The sequence below is a fragment of the Solanum stenotomum genome, chromosome 6 (genome assembly GCF_019186545.1).
Source record: "Solanum stenotomum isolate F172 chromosome 6, ASM1918654v1, whole genome shotgun sequence".
NCBI lineage: Eukaryota > Viridiplantae > Streptophyta > Magnoliopsida > Solanales > Solanaceae > Solanum > Solanum stenotomum.
The window spans coordinates 46,265,285-46,281,096 of NC_064287.1; the positions used below are offsets into that span (position 1 = coordinate 46,265,285).

Genomic DNA, 15,812 nt, shown 5'->3' on the forward strand with positions numbered 1-15,812 from the left:
ATAAATTATCATACTAAAATAACTAATTCCAATATTATTTATCTTCAAATCAAACGACTCATTGTTTTCCCTTGACATTTATTATATTTATCACTTCAATAACATTTTGAAAAAGATTAAGTGCACCTCTATTTTGCTTCTTTCCTTTTTTAGTAAAGAATTTTAAAAATACATCAAATTAGATCACACAACAACCCGTCAACCACATATCAACATTGATATATACTCAATATGATTTTCTTCATACAAATTTTTGTTTTCATTGTCAAATTCTTCTTTTATTTCTGCTAAATGAAAAATATTTAAAAAATTAAGGATGAATAATCAGAGTTTATTTTCCTCTTCAATTGGTGGATAAAAGATCAAAACAAGATAACTAAACCGGAACCAGACCGGATTGAAATTAACTAAACCCAACCGGGTTAACTAGCCAAAACAAACCCCACCCAAAGGCTAAAACCGTACTAAACACTGCTGCTGAAAAGTTACACCTACCCACCCCCACCCACCCCACTCATCCCCTACCCCACTACCCCATCTCATCAACCCTCATCTCACCCATACTCTAAACACCCTCCCACCCACTCCACCCACCCACCCACCCACCCCCATCTCTCACTCTTACACTCTCTCCATGCGTTCTTGTTCATGCTTCAAGGTCCTACTCAAGAACAGGTCAGTCTCATCTGGTAATTGAGGGGTATGTATGTTTTCTCTGTTTGTTAAAATCTTCGATTTGATGACCCCCACCCCAAATTAGGGTTCAAAATTCGTTAAAAGTCTATTCTTTTTCGATTTTCTGAATACCCTTTACAGTTTTGCTCTTAAAGTTTGCATTTTTATGGAGTTTGGAAGTTCTATTCTTGGTTCTGTGCAACCCCTTTTCAGCTTGGTCTTGTATTGTTAATATAATGTGGACACATGAAAGACTTTTGCTTTTTCCAAAGCATATTGACTCAAAGTTTGGATTTTTGGGGCTGTAGGAAGAAAAATCCTTCATGATATTCTTGAAAATTCAACCTTTAAGCTGTCTATTATATGTGTTGGTAAAATAAAATGGAATATTGTTTTTTTTCTTTTAATGATGCAATGATGCAAAAGGGGAAAGTAGCTTGTATCCTATTTAGTTTTTGTTGTTATTTGAATTTGGACTGTAAAATAAACAAGCAATTTAGTTCTTATAATCAATCAGTGTAATTAAAAAAAAACAAATCTTATAATCAATCAGTCAACTTGGTTGAGTTCAGAGTATAGTTGTGCACAATTGGATTTATTAGTTAGACAAATTTCGCTCAGTGATGTTGTGTCTATAGAAGTGGAAGAAAGTAAAGAGTGGATGAAGAAAAAGTTTCTTTGGTCTGAAGGTTTTAGGGAAATCACTCACACATAACATGTCTTTTGATAAGCGAATGTTAGTTCTTTCTTCGAGTCACCTTTACAGATCTTCTTCTGTTGATTTCCTTGATTTTTCTTTGGAATTGCAGCTTCTAATCTTGGAACTGTTCAATCTCTTCGCAGCTGAGTCTGATTATGTCTGGAGGAATCCTCTCTAATTTGCCTGTAAATAAAACATTTAACTCTGGTTTGCTATTCTTTATTTTCTAGCTTATGTTAGTAAGTAGAAGAAAAGTTAAGTCAACTTTTTTTAAAAAGCTTCTTCTTTTGTCTTTCAACAAACAAAATATGCAGAAAATGAGCATAAAAAAGTTCTTATAAAATAAATTCTCAAAAAAGTTCTTATAAAATATAAGTCTCTGATCTTAATGGAGTTTATTTTAGAATTCCACAAATTATTAGTTGTACACTTTTTCACTTGGTCATGTTGTGTATGTAGAAGTGGAGGAGAGGAAATTAGATGAAGAATTAAGTTTATTTTCTTCTCTTCAAATGGATTTATATATTAGTTGAATGAGCAACGATACAATTTTCCATTTTCCCTTTTTGTTTTCCAGAAGTTGGTGAATCTGACTGAAGTCCTGTGGAATGAACAGCTTGTTTCATGCATGTTCAACTGCAATATTAACAAGGACTAGCCATCTTGTTGTGAAGAGTTCAATCTGTGGATTTCCATCTCTTTCATGGAAGACAAGCTTTGGTCATGCTAGAATTAGAAAAGTTGATTCCAACTTGTATTTGAATAGAGTTTCTGTTCGTTGCTATTCGTCCAAAAAACATAGTGGAGATAGTTCTCCATCGCAGAATTCAGATTCCACTCCAGAAATGAAAGAAGAGAGAGATGGTTTCTTTGTTGTTAGGAAAGGAGATCTGGTGGGAGTCTACAAAAACTTGAGTGATTGCCAGACCCAAGTCGGATCATCGGTAACTACTGTTATTTCAGCCATTTATTGATCTGTTGTTGAATCATTCTATTGTTTGTAGATGACTTTTATCCCCAGGGAAGATATAAAGACACAATACTATTCATCAGAAATTATCCATACATTATGTACAAAATTACTTTTTCATATTCTTGATGATTAATGACATAGGTAGATTCAGCCAAAAAGTCAAAACCTTGTGTAGTAACAAGATTACCTTATTTTTTACTCTCTCCGTCCATTTTTACTTGTCCAACATTGACTTGGCACACCCTTAAGGAGCAATTACTAGAATGACAAAATTTACGACATCAACCTTTTTTTTTACTACATCAACCTTTGAAAGTAATAAACTTAATATTTTGGGAAATGCACTAGAAAATGACTAGTTAATAATAAGGGTAAATTAGGAACTAAGTGATAAGTAACCTCTTGGTTTTCCAAACTGCACAAGTAATAGTGGACAAAGGGAGTAACTGCAATTTCAGATAAGCTCATTGAGTGACTGACAATTGTTAAGGAATGCTCTAATTGAAAGCGGAGGGTAGTGTAAGAAATTATGTCTTCTATATGTTATTCTTTTGTCTCATTGTATTTGTGAAACAATATCTGTGAATATTCAGAGGATAAAAGAAAGAGGTAAATTGAGTTAATTGTTTACCCTTCCATTAGAAAGTATTTTTCCTAAGTTCTCTGTTCATTTTCTGCAATCACGCCTTCTCCATATTGTTAGGATTTCTCTGTCACTTCATCTGCCTATTGCCAGGTGGCATACTTGAGAACATGTAGTACGGATAGACAGGTCTTCTGCAGTAATTGGACGATGCTTGTGAGATGACTTCCCAGTGGGTTCATAGACTTCTTACACATATTATAAGGGGTCAAATCTTGTGAAACTTTGGTTCATCCTTGGTGCTGCAGGCTTATTTTAGTGAAATCTAGTTATAACAAATAAACTATTAGTATATAAATAAAAAAGAAAGATGTTATCACAATGATGTTTCCAGACTTGCAATTGATATAATGAGTGGTTTTCTCTTCCTCTTCTGTTTCTGGCAGATATGTGATCCTCCTGTTAGTGTGTACAAAGGCTATGCCATGCCTAAGGACACAGAAGAATATCTTCTTTCTTGTGGGCTTAAAAACGCTCTCTATTCTATCAGAGCTGCAGATCTTACCGAAGATCTCTTTGGGACTCTAGTACCATGCCCTTTTCAGGTATAGTTCCTGAGCAGTTCTCTTGGATTAAATTTGTTCCTTTTTTCCAAAGGTGAATATTTGATTTCAGAACTTGTTGACTATGAGGTTTCATATACAGATTTCCTGTCTCTGAGAAAAAGAGTTTTTGAGGCTTCATCATTAGAATGTATATTTTGCAACTTAATATCAGTTTATATTTTATCTTACTCTCAAAGGAATCACATGATACTGTTAAAAACAATGAGCTAAAGAAAAACTGGAATTGTCATGTTTCCAGTGCAGCTGATCTCCAGAAACAAAACCATGAGGTTCCTGGCTAAATTTGTGTCTTCTGTCTAGAGAGTCTGATCCTGCTTTGGCCAAACTTCTCTTGAAAAACCGAGGGTCTATTGGAAACAACCTCTCTACCCCATAAAGGTAGGGGTAAGGTCTGCTTACATCCTACCCTCCCCAGACCCCATTTGTTGGATTACATTGTGTATGGTTGTTGTTGCCTAGAGTGTCTGAAAACTTTACCTGTTAAATGTCAGAGTTTTCATGTTCCAACCACGATGACTAGATTGAAAGAATTTTTTTCAACTTTAAAACTTGGCTTGTGCCTTAATGTTATAGCAGGAATGAAAAACTTCCTGACACACCTATTCTTTAAATAAAGAAAGTTAATGATTTGAGTACAACACCCTTACCATTTCAATAATGGTACATGGGAAAACTGCGAGAGCTTCTTAATTGTCATGCATGGCATACATACTTCTTTCTGTTTCTTCTATATTGTATATCAAGGATTATCTCTGAATGCTGATACAATATCAGTAGTTTTGTATTTGGCCCATTTAATTTTCTACTGCTTATCTTCATGTCCACATTATAGCTAGCTAAAGATCGACTAAGGGGGTGTTTGGATTGGCTTTTTTAAACACCTCCAAAAATAAGAAAGTTTAAAAGCCAAAAGCTACTTAAAATAAGCCAATCCAAACACCCTCTACAACAATCATTGCCTCTTCATTCTCTATTTCTTTGATTCTTCTCACTGTTTGTCTCTCTGAAAGTTCTTTTGATTTTGCTCTCTCCATCACCCTTTGCTTTATATGGAATTGCTGGTCAGTTGTATGCTCTGATAGTTATCTTAAAGTTGCAGCGCCCCAGAAAATAATACATGTTTCTTCTTCTCTCATTTTCTTCTATAATTGGTCATACAGCTTTATTAGTATTTCATATTTTGCAGCAACCTTCTTCTTCAAAAAGTGGAACATCTGATCATTTGCCAAAGAAGAGGCCACAGGAGGCAGTGTGGTCAGAATATGCGGTAAGATAGTTGTATATTGTTTTGCAGTGGAAAAGTCTACCAGGGTTTGCAGCAATTTCTTCTGAAGTTGTTTCCACTATACTCTACAATCCAAGTTTAATTACTTTTCTCAATCATTTTCCAAAGAGGGTTTGGTTCCTAAGGAACTCAATGTACTTATTTATTATGCTTGCATGCACTTCAATTTATAGATTCCTTTCTAGAATTTTCCTTGAGATGCCATAACTAATGGTTTCACAGCTTCCAGGAGAACAATGCCACTTAATCAATTAGAAGGCTTTTTTCTCATTAGTTGGTCTTCTTTGCAAGTTCAATTTTTATTCGCATTCGTTATGAGAGAATTCTAGGGATCTTTCTTTTATGTCTGTGTGGCCCAGTTTTTTAGAGATACAATGATCATGTCATAAGGTGCTAAGTCTCAAACATGGAAGTACTAGGAACAGCGTAATTCTGAGAACCTATTCCCACAGCATAGCCTAGCGATGCAGGTGTAGACCTGTAAAAAATAATTCGGGTAAGTGGTACATTTACCAGAGATGTAAAAGAAAATTTCTCATGATAATAGGCTTCAGAAAGAGAGAAAGAAAAGCAGTGGTTACTTGTACGTGCATCTTACAGGAAGTACTCCATAAAAGGGTGATAAAGACAACAGATTAGTCTTCTTCCTCATAAAATGTTTCTTAGTCACATAAAATTAATCTTTATTTGTGTCTCTCTTTTTGTCACCATTGCATTAACCTTTGCGCTAAATCGCGAATCGGATCAACTTGATGTTGTTTGATGGCCTGAGATAATACTTTACCATGTTTGTGCATTGATACTGGCGTACTGCATAGTGGTTGATGTTTGGTTCTCTTTCCTTTATTTCTTTTAAACTGGCACTTCCCCATTGATGAAAATTTTCATATAATGATTCAAGGCTATTTAGGAAGAAATTAAGAGTAATTATCCCTTGAATTTTTGGGATGCAGTGTAGCTATATGACTAGATGGGAGATCTTTTTACTTTTTTCTTTATTGGAGCTGGGGTCATCGAAATTGGCTAATTATTGTTGTGTGCTTGCTTAGAGCCTTGGTAGGGGTTTACAAATGTTTGGTGAAGTTGAAAAAAAGAGTATTTTGAAGTTAACGTTGAAAAAGGAATATGTGGAAGTTGTCAGTAGTTTTATTTGTCAGCAAAAAGGCAAGACTTAATATTTTTGAGAAATCTGCATTAAGTATGTCAATAGAAAATGTTGTTGCCTTTTGGGAATAGAACATCTTGGTGGTGTTTATTCTACATACAATTGGATGAATTGCAACATGTTGCTGTACAAGAGGCACATAAAAGTTGCAATCAGTGGATTGTTTTCTTTGCAGTATTTTGTTCTACTACCGGCCTTTTTGCAAAGATTGTTATGTATATTGTATTAAAATAGTTGTAACGCTGATCAGTTACATTTTTTGCATGAATAAACTGTGTTTGGCTCAACACTGTTATGGAAATTATTTTGTTTATTGGCATCCCCTTTGCAGGATGCTGTTGGATCAGCGGTTGTTTCAAATGATTCCGCAAGAAAGCATGTCAAGTTAGAACAACAAAAGTGCGACCAAGTTCTAGCTCTACCATCTGGTGTGAGTGTCTGTTAAGATGATGGCTAATCTTTAAGTATACATAACTTCTAAATGTGTAGTTTACAAAGAAAATGAATTTATACTTGATGGTAGGTTGCCAGGAGCAAAATCCTATTTTTTTTTACAGATTAATGGTGTAAACTTAACTCTCTGTGGCAAACTATCAGGCTGAGAGTTAAGTTTACACCATAAACTATCAGGAGCAAAATCCTATTTTTTCTTGTTGGTTTGTGTTCTGGTACAAAGAATCTGATAGTTGTTATCCTTAGCAGCGGTCATGTACTCTTGAATTCGATGGTGCTTCAAAGGGAAATCCTGGACAAGCTGGTGCGGGAGCTGTTATACGGGCGGATGATGGAAGCATGGTAATGATCACTAAATTTGGAATTGTACTTTTGCTTTTGGTTCTTCATACTTGTACTTACAACCTTCCTTCTAATAGACCCTCAGGCTACGTGAAGGTTTAGGAGTGGCAACAAGCAATCATGCTGAATACAGGGCCTTTATTTTGGGTTTGAAACATGCTCTTAGAGAAGGGTTTACAAGTATTCGTGTTCAAGGTGACTCCAAGCTTGTTTGTATGCAGGTTTGTTTTCTATATCATGTGCTCAGTCGCGTATTTCTCCTTTCCCTTGTGTGAGATTATTCCTTTATGGTACATTGCAGTACACATGTCACATTCTGTTGACTGATTTAAGTGTGACCTAGTGGTCTATGAAGTTGGTTGATAACTATGAGGCCTGGCGTTCAATTCTCCACTGAGACAAAACATTAGGTTATTTCTTCCCATCTATCCAAACCTTGGTGGATAGAGTTAGTTATCTGGTACCTGTGGTGGTGGGAGGTAGCATGTGCCCTGTCCGTTTTTTATGGGACAGCACAGTTATAAAAAAAACTTAAACTACATTCTTTAATCTTTTAGCTGGAATAACTGGATTTTAAGTGATTAATTTCATTTCATAGTGCCATTTCCTCATGTCTCCTCTGCCTTGTATTTTTCGTCTGTATGGGATAAGTTTCTTCTGATCTCTCTGCCATATCGTAGTCATAATTTCCTTGTGAACTAACTGAACCATCGTGTTAGCGAGGAAAGAAGAAAAGCTTTTCAACTTTTATTATGGTTAAATCAGTAGTTATCACCCAAAAAAGGTATTGATGGGTAGGTCAGCTACCACTGTCAACTCAAGTTCATTGCAAGTGTAGGACAACATATGATTTGAAGAAATGGGGAATTTTAACAAATATTTCGAGATTAGTAATGGTTTTATGCTTCAGCGATGATACTAATGAAGGATGAGCTGAAATGAGTTGGCAAAATAGGAAAAATTCAGAAGTAGATTCCTGATCTGTGAAAAGGTCGAACCTAGAAAGTCTCGTTTTATCTCAGTGGAAAAAAAATTGACAAGCTAGAAGGATCTGATGAGAAGTTCTTTTGCTCTATATTGCTCGGATTCTCCAAAAGATATTCCACCTCCGTGTCGGATCCTTCTTGAAGAGTCCGAGCAACATAGCTTTTGCTTATTAGCTGTCCTCTATTCTTAGTTTATTTGACTTTAATCAGATTGTAATTTGCCAAACAGATCCAAGGTCTGTGGAAGGTTAAAAATCAAAACATTGCCGTGGTGTTTGAGCAGGCAAAACAATTGAAGGAAAGGTTCCTTTCTTTCCGCATCATTCATGTCCTTCGGGTAATACTGTAACATCCTTTCTCTTGTTTCATTCACACAACATAACTCATCAAGCCTGTTCAATAATAGCATAAAAACTACAAATATTCCTCATGTCTGGAATTATTACCTATCTTCTCCTTGACATGTCTCTTACTCTTTTGTTTTATAGGAATCAAACTCTGATGCAGATCAGCAAGCAAACTTGGCTGTTGAACTTCCTGGTAAGAGTTACTTTCTTGCACACTCGGAATTTGTCATTTTTATAGGTCATGGTAGTTATAATCTAACTACATCTATTAATACAGAGGGTCAAATTCAAGAGGAGTTAGAGAAATGACAAAACCACACTGATGGTTTTTCGCGTACATTGCAAAAATGTACAGACTAAGGATTTATTTATACGCCCCAGCATTCTTACCAACCTAAAGAAGGTTTGTGCTATGAAACCTTTGGATTAATGTTATTGCAATTAGGAATTATGTAAATGTATTTGGAACAAATGTTATCATTGTTACCTTTAAATTCTCAGCAATGGGAAATTATGTCTCTCTCATTTGTAAGATTATATGTGTGTGTATCTAACAATGCCCCCCATCAAATAAGTGGTAAGACTCATTGAACTGTGATACATCTTTTTGTCAAAGATGAGTTCCACTTGTAAGATACCATATATAGATATAATAAAATTGTTACTAGTTCTTGCAATTTGTATGGTTCTTTTTGTCATTAGCAAAAGGGAAGAGGAGAATCAATGGAATCAAGAAGATTTCTTGAACATGCTGTTTCATGACAATAATTAGTTTAAAGTTGATCATGTGGAATTGTAATCTTCTCCGTATCTTGCTATTTCTATTATTACTAGTAAAGGATCGCCCGTGCTATGCATGAGCCCAATTCCAATAATGTTGATTTAATAGTGAAAAAGTAATTTTTTTTACTATAAAAAAATTCAAATTATTAGTATTTAAAAGTTAAAGAGTTCAAGAAAAGATTTATCTTCTCTATTTTTAAGTGGCGCTAATTAACACAAGTTAAAAAAATTTCTCCTAAAAATGTGTTGACAATTCGATTCTTCTTATAGTTTCTTGTATAATTCTACATCACTTATAAAAAAAATTATTTAATAGAAATAATGACTAAAACTGTTTGACTAAGTTATTCGTTCTCTCTCTTTTCCGTTTATTTCTTTATTTTTTACTCTACCAAAAAAAATAATTATTTATTCATAAAAGATTATATTGATAAGACAAATCAATTTTATTAATTATATTTTGAAATTTTAAATTTGAGTAGCTATTACTTTATATAGTGATTTAATGATTAAAAAAATAGGAGTATTGAATAAAATAATAAACATGTTTTGATTTGTTAAAATATAAATAAAATACTCCAATAAAGTTAAACAAAAATCTCTTGGAAATGATCCTCCCTCATATATATAGAAGTTTTTAGAACACTTGACATGATGAATTAAATATCTACCGTTGGATAAGTTCTTCGAAGAACCGTAGATGCTTGACACGTATGCAAGTACAGCGTCCCACGCTATTCTCTTTCCATTTTTTTTAAAATAGAGAAAAGTCTCGAGAAAACTGAAATTCTTATGCTCTGCGATGAAGATTTTGATGATTAGGAGGGGTTTACGGTTACTGGCCACCGGAAATTTGAACTCCTCGCCGTTGAATTACCGGCGGCATTCTTCTCACTCGACGTCCTCTTTCTCTAGTTCGTCTCGGTTGAATGCTAACTTCGCCGCAGATGATTTGCTGCTCGGCGATCAATTAGCTACCTTGGCTTCCAAAGCGGAGATTGCTCCGAATCTACTTCAGCCTGGTGTCGTTGTCTATGACGGCGTTTGTCATCTTTGTCACAACGGTATTAATTTATCATCTTCCTAGTGTATGTTTATTCGTGCTTTTAGCTGTATGCTGCATTTGTGCTTTGATTTATGACTACAGTTGAATATCGGAGGTTGTAAATGAGTACAGGAGTGCGATTATTGTACAGTTTTTTGTGTTTGTAGTTACATTTGCTATCATCAATTTAGTTTTGAAAGTGAAATTATTAATTTGGCATGAGGATTTATTGAGGTTGGTATAGCCATGGCTAGACATGTACATTTAAGTCTCCAGTCATAGGCTTCACTTGTGATTTTTTTTTTTTTTAGCTTGATGACTTGAAATTTGAATTTAATTTTTGTGGTAAAGGTGGGAGTTCTGCTTATCTGATGTGAAATGGTTATCATTTGATTGTCGAGAGAGAAAACATCCAATGTGCACTTGCAAGCTCAAGTTGTTGTATTGTGTATTCTATGTCCTGTTTGTGACACATGTATCCTTTGATAATGTATGAGTTGTACAGCATGATAGTTAAGGCAACTTTCTCAGTTTTGAACAAAAATGTAAAAATGTAGTACATGGAGTTTCGAAGTTGGAACCCAAAGCTCCTCAGCCATTTATTGCTGCTTTATCTCTTTTTAAAAGAAAAAATATAATGACAAACTATTATGTTTCAGTGACATATCTAATCAACTTGAATAGGATTTTAAGATTTGTCACAATCTTTCACATAAATTAGTAGGCAGGAAGATGGTAGGAGCCACCATTTTGAGAATTCAAGCAACGTAGCTTGCTTACTGTCCTAGTGGTGTAATTTGGCAAGCATTTAGAAAGTGACAAGTCACTTTTGGGCAAAGTTTACTTGTACAAACCGAAGAACAGAAAGTTAGTTTATAAGAGAAATCTTCATTAATGTCTCATTGCCTCAACTAGTTTGGGATTGAATCATTGTTGCTTGACTGTCTCATTGGATGATGGGGAAATGGTTATTCTTTAGGTCTAAACTTCCGTTGGCATAGACACAGGAGCGGAGGGGTACATGCATAATTGGTCGTCTCAGTTTATATGAGCTTCTTGCCATTTTATATGTAGGTGTGAAATGGGTGATTAAAGCTGACAGGGATAAGAAAATCAAGTTCTGTTGCTTGCAGTCAAAGGCTGCTGAACCTTACATGAGTGTGTGTGATCTTGATCGAGATGACGTTCGTCGTCGCTTCTTATTCATTGAAGGCCCAGGTTTATACCATCAAGGCTCCACTGGTTAGAACTATTACCCTGTATATTTGTATCAACTTGACTACCTCTTCATTGTGGTTTCACAATTATTGCCATTATATAAAGATTTTTTCTTATTTTTGTATGTCCAAGTAGCATCTAAACTTTTCCACGAGAGCCTGGCTAACTTGTAAACGCAATGCATCTGACTGCTCCCGAGTTGTCCTTTCATGAACTACACAATCATTCTTTGACAAGAAATTGTTTGCAAATATACTATGGCAGATAGCTATGATAAATTTAGTTTATGAAGTTTGCTTTACGTAGCGCTCAACATTCTGGTATTTGGATATTGATGGGTATCGGCTTGAGCTAATTGTTAGTGTAATGAGATATGTGCTAACTCCTATTGCCAATCCTTTGGACAGCTTTACCCCCATGAATTCAGATCCGGTTGCACTGAATGTGCTTCCAGCTAATATAATTGGAATTGTAATTTATAGTTCTACCATTGTTTCAAGGTGCACATAAACAAACAGATTTAGAGCATTTAGGTTTATTTGAACTGGTATTTTTGGAAATCAACGTGGTTGTGGTTGTGGTTATGGTGAATTTTTTAATTTTTGCCATGAATTTGACAGTGGCATGGAGTTGAAAATCACAAGTTGTTATCCTGCCCGTGCTCCTGCCACATACATTTTTTCTTCATTTACTAGAAGACATGAATCTGTAAGAATTTGCTATTTCATTTTTAAGCAGTATTCAGGAGTCTGAATTGGATGGTTTTTCTTTGGTAAAAACAGTTGAGCAGGGAGTTAGAAAGGTAACAAGGGGGATTTTGCAATAAAAAATGTTCTTCCCTTTGCAACTAGTTGTTTTTTCTTTTTTAAAGTTTACAGTAGTTAGAAATCGTGGAATGACTTGTCAGGTAATTTACCAATCATAAATTGGGGGGAAATTTTTTTCATTTGAACTTTCTTCTAATCAAATCACAAAGGAATCAACTATTGGCTAGATCACCCCCTTTTATTTTTATGTTTAATTCTTTTTATGTATAATGAAAAAGTTATCATGATTCATCGAAAGTGGAATACCGAGTTTCATAGGCTGCTTGCTTTCTGTACATTGAGATCCAGTGTGAGTAGCAGCCTTTCTGCAGATCATTCCTGTAAGAAATATAGGAAAAGAATATTATTGAATTGTTGTTATGTCTACATTATTACATTGAGACCCTATTTATAGACCCTAGAATACAATCCTTTACCAAGTAGGATACTATTTAGTATTCCTATTTCTATTTCTATTTCTATTACTATTCTTATTCTAATAGGATTGTATAAACTTATTCCTATTCTAATAGAATTGTATAAACATATTCCTATTCTAATAGGATTGTATAAACCAATTCCTATTCTAACAGTTCCTATTCTTGCACAATTAAGCATACTCAGTATGTTGCTTTTGTTTTTTCCTTACTAGAATTGGAATGGTATAGTTGGCTGTGGAAATCACAAGTCTAATAAATCTGATTTTTGCTGCAGCTGCACTGAGGGTTCTAGCTCACTTGCCATTACCTTACGCTGCGCTGAGTTGCCTCATGATATTACCTACTCCTTTAAGGGATGCTGTTTACGATCATGTTGCCAAGGAGAGGTATAAATGGTTTGGGAAGAGTGATGACTGTTTGGTCCTCCGGGAACAAGACTTGCTTGACCGCTTCATTGATAGGGAAGAGTTGCTTGAACGTAGCCGATCAGTCTTGTGAAATGCTGCTTCAATGAGTATGAGAATGGAGGTCGTTATTAACAGGAAGTTCCAATTAACATTCTTTTGGAGTTGTAAGTATGTAGTCCATCCATAGTATACATACACTAAATATAATCACGAGTGTGAAGAACTGGGAATGCCTTTGTTTTTTGTCATTGACGAAAAGTACAACACGTTCAAGGGGAGTATACTATCTGTCCAGTTACTTATGTAGACTTTCTTTATAGTAGATACTTCTGACTTGTTGGTTAGCTACTCGCATTCAGTTGTACATTTGAACCTTTTACCTGTTGAGTGCTTAATCAATTCAAAAGCTGCGTTTGGTTTCATAATAGTTTTCCATGGTTGTCTCCTTCCGTTGCCATGTATTACCTTGTAATGTCTTCCATGGCACTGTCTTCATCTTTTCGTTGCCTTGCTTTATTTGGTTAACTTTATGTAATCTGTTTTACTTTCTACTATCTCATTATATAACTCTTGAATTCTTTGCTCACCTCTGAAATCTTGTGTTAAGTCGAATGCAAATTCTAATCGACCTTCAAATATAATGGTTAGGGTGGGAGAAGTAATGACATTTCTGCATGTAAAACTTGCCTATGGAGGAAATTCCTTCTATCTATTACTGGTGCACCATTTTAAAGGTGAATATAGATATTGATAATAGATTCAAGATGACATGTAATTATGCCTGTACTACATTGGGTTGGTGTTAAGGAGTTTCTTGAGCAATACATTACCTTATTCAGATCGTATAATATCTAATATTTGAAAAATGAGCATAGAGTAACAATGTTAAAACATTAACGGTGAGCATAATAATATAACAAAGTGCCATCGTAAGAATGAGAAACTTTTCTGACTAGTTTCTCTACATAGTTCTCTAATTTCTAGTCCTATACTATCACATACTACTGTAAAGGGAGTTCCCAACAAAAAAATGGCATGCATCAAAACTTCTGGCAACAGATCTTGGTTGTTGGATCATCTTTTCTTGCCACTATTCGAATTCCTTCTGGATCTTGGTTGTTGGATTATTTTTTCTTACCACTATTCCATTCCTTCCAATCATTGTCAACATGACTTTGTGCCCATTTGACTGCAGCACGCGCAGCCTGTGGTCCTCCTGGTAAACCTCTGTCGTTTATGGTATCTGCCATATCGATGAATGGAACAACCAGTAATGTTCCTGGACCACCATACTCAGCATGTAAGAACTCATTGAGGATCTGTTCAATAAATTATTTGAACCAATGTTATTTACATTTCAGTATACTTTCAGCTCCTGGAAAATGCAGCTTCAAGAAAGAAAATAACAAGTGCAAACTCGAAAACCTATGAGGAAAAAGCATCTTGGCCAAGGGAAAAGATGCTGTGCAAAAGATTTACATTCAACTTCCAAGGATATTGGTGACGTTTATACTAAATCGTGTAATATAGCCCCATACAAGACTTTTCACTGCTTTCTCTATTTGTTCCTGAGCAAGTACTTCGTCCAGAAAAAATTGGAAATCATACACAGTAATATCAATCAATCAACCCAAACTCAATCCTAAGTTAGTTGGGGCTATGTGAATCCTCTATATTTAATCCGCTCTATTAATTAGATCCAAATGGTGGCACACGTAACTGCAGTATCAATTGCAAAACATGCCTACCAAGAGGTCCTAGATTGATTTCATTGAAATCCATAGCCTTTAAGCTATTCAGTAACTCCTATTACAATGGGTGATAACTGATAAGTACTGTGATTATCTAACAGCTAAAGAGAAACACATCGATTGATAGTTGAATCCTGCAGAATGAACATACCATTATGTCTCACACTACATAATGTCATCTAAAGCATAAACAATTTTTGGGCCGCAATGCAGGATTCTTGAATTACCATTACATCAAAGCCAGCAGAGAAGTAAATATTACAGCAAATAAAGGTAATTTATGCTAAGTTAATATCTTCTCATTTGTTTAAATTTTGGTGGACAAGAGTAAAGATGCAGGAAATGGCGGAGTAAATAGAACGAATGATGGTCAGTTGAACACCCTTCATCAAAAAATTATGTAAAAATATACTTTTTACAGAGAAAATTATACTGCATATATAGGTCAAAAACTATTTTTCATACATACGTATTAAATCATGAACACCCTCGACGAAAATTCACGCTGTTAAGAGCGTTTTATGAGGGAGAAGCAGGTATCGCGATTACATTGGGTATGTTGTTGTAGAGTAAGATATCAGGTATCGAGTAAAATTAGTTGAGCTATATGCAAACTGACCGGAACAGAATTAGTGGATGAAACAATAATGGAAGTACCTCAGTGCAGATTCCAACAATTTCTTCAACAGAATCTCCATAGACATCCTTCTTTGGAAGTTTCTTAAGCAAATGATCTCTGAACTTCTCCGTTTCCTAAAACCCCAACAAAACCCAATAAAAATCCGAACATTTTTTACGAACGGGTGAAATAAAAGAGACCCAATTAAACAAAAGACGACGACGAAGAAGAAGAAGAAGAAAACTTACAGCATCAGCAAACTCAGGAATGGGGTCAGGGAATTTGTATTCAGCAGCTCTGCAAATAAGGTTTTCTGGGTTTCTACAACTGCATCGTTTGGAAGAAACCCAAGTGGAAATACATGTGTATGATGAAGAAGATGAAACCCAATTGACTGAATTTGAAATTGGAAGATAAACAGAGGGCGAAGAAGAAGAAGAAGAAGAAAGAAGAATGGATGAAGAGACAAGTGAAATAGCCGAAGCCATCTTAGCACCCAGAGTTAAACACACAGCCCTTTTCTCTTAAAATATAAAATCTTATCTATACTATACAAGTATAGCTTATTGCTGTCTTTTTTTCAAAATATTCGAAAGTAATATTTATGT

General features: G+C 35.1%; 2 protein-coding genes across 2 annotated transcripts; one reads left to right on the plus strand and one right to left on the minus strand.

The window, feature by feature from the left end:
* The first annotated feature begins 601 nt into the window (after nt 1-601).
* Nucleotides 602-13,063, plus strand: LOC125868813 (uncharacterized). Its single transcript, XM_049549365.1, has 14 exons — nt 602-700; nt 1,485-1,560; nt 1,953-2,319; nt 3,378-3,536; nt 4,744-4,824; nt 6,339-6,437; nt 6,707-6,802; nt 6,880-7,023; nt 8,018-8,125; nt 8,277-8,328; nt 8,413-8,441; nt 9,682-9,982; nt 11,038-11,205; nt 12,702-13,063. Exons 3-14 carry the CDS (start codon nt 1,984-1,986, stop codon nt 12,923-12,925), a joined length of 1,797 nt encoding a protein of 598 aa, XP_049405322.1. The 5' UTR covers nt 602-700; nt 1,485-1,560; nt 1,953-1,983; the 3' UTR covers nt 12,926-13,063.
* Nucleotides 13,064-13,743: 680 nt separating this feature from the next.
* On the minus strand, nt 13,744-15,740 carry LOC125867541 (protein PLASTID REDOX INSENSITIVE 2, chloroplastic). Its single transcript, XM_049548081.1, has 3 exons — nt 15,453-15,740; nt 15,243-15,338; nt 13,744-14,153 (listed from the first exon to the last, which is right to left on the minus strand). The coding sequence occupies exons 1-3, from the start codon at nt 15,690-15,692 to the stop codon at nt 13,959-13,961; spliced, it is 531 nt and encodes a 176-aa protein (XP_049404038.1). The 5' UTR covers nt 15,693-15,740; the 3' UTR covers nt 13,744-13,958.
* Nucleotides 15,741-15,812: the final 72 nt, after the last annotated feature.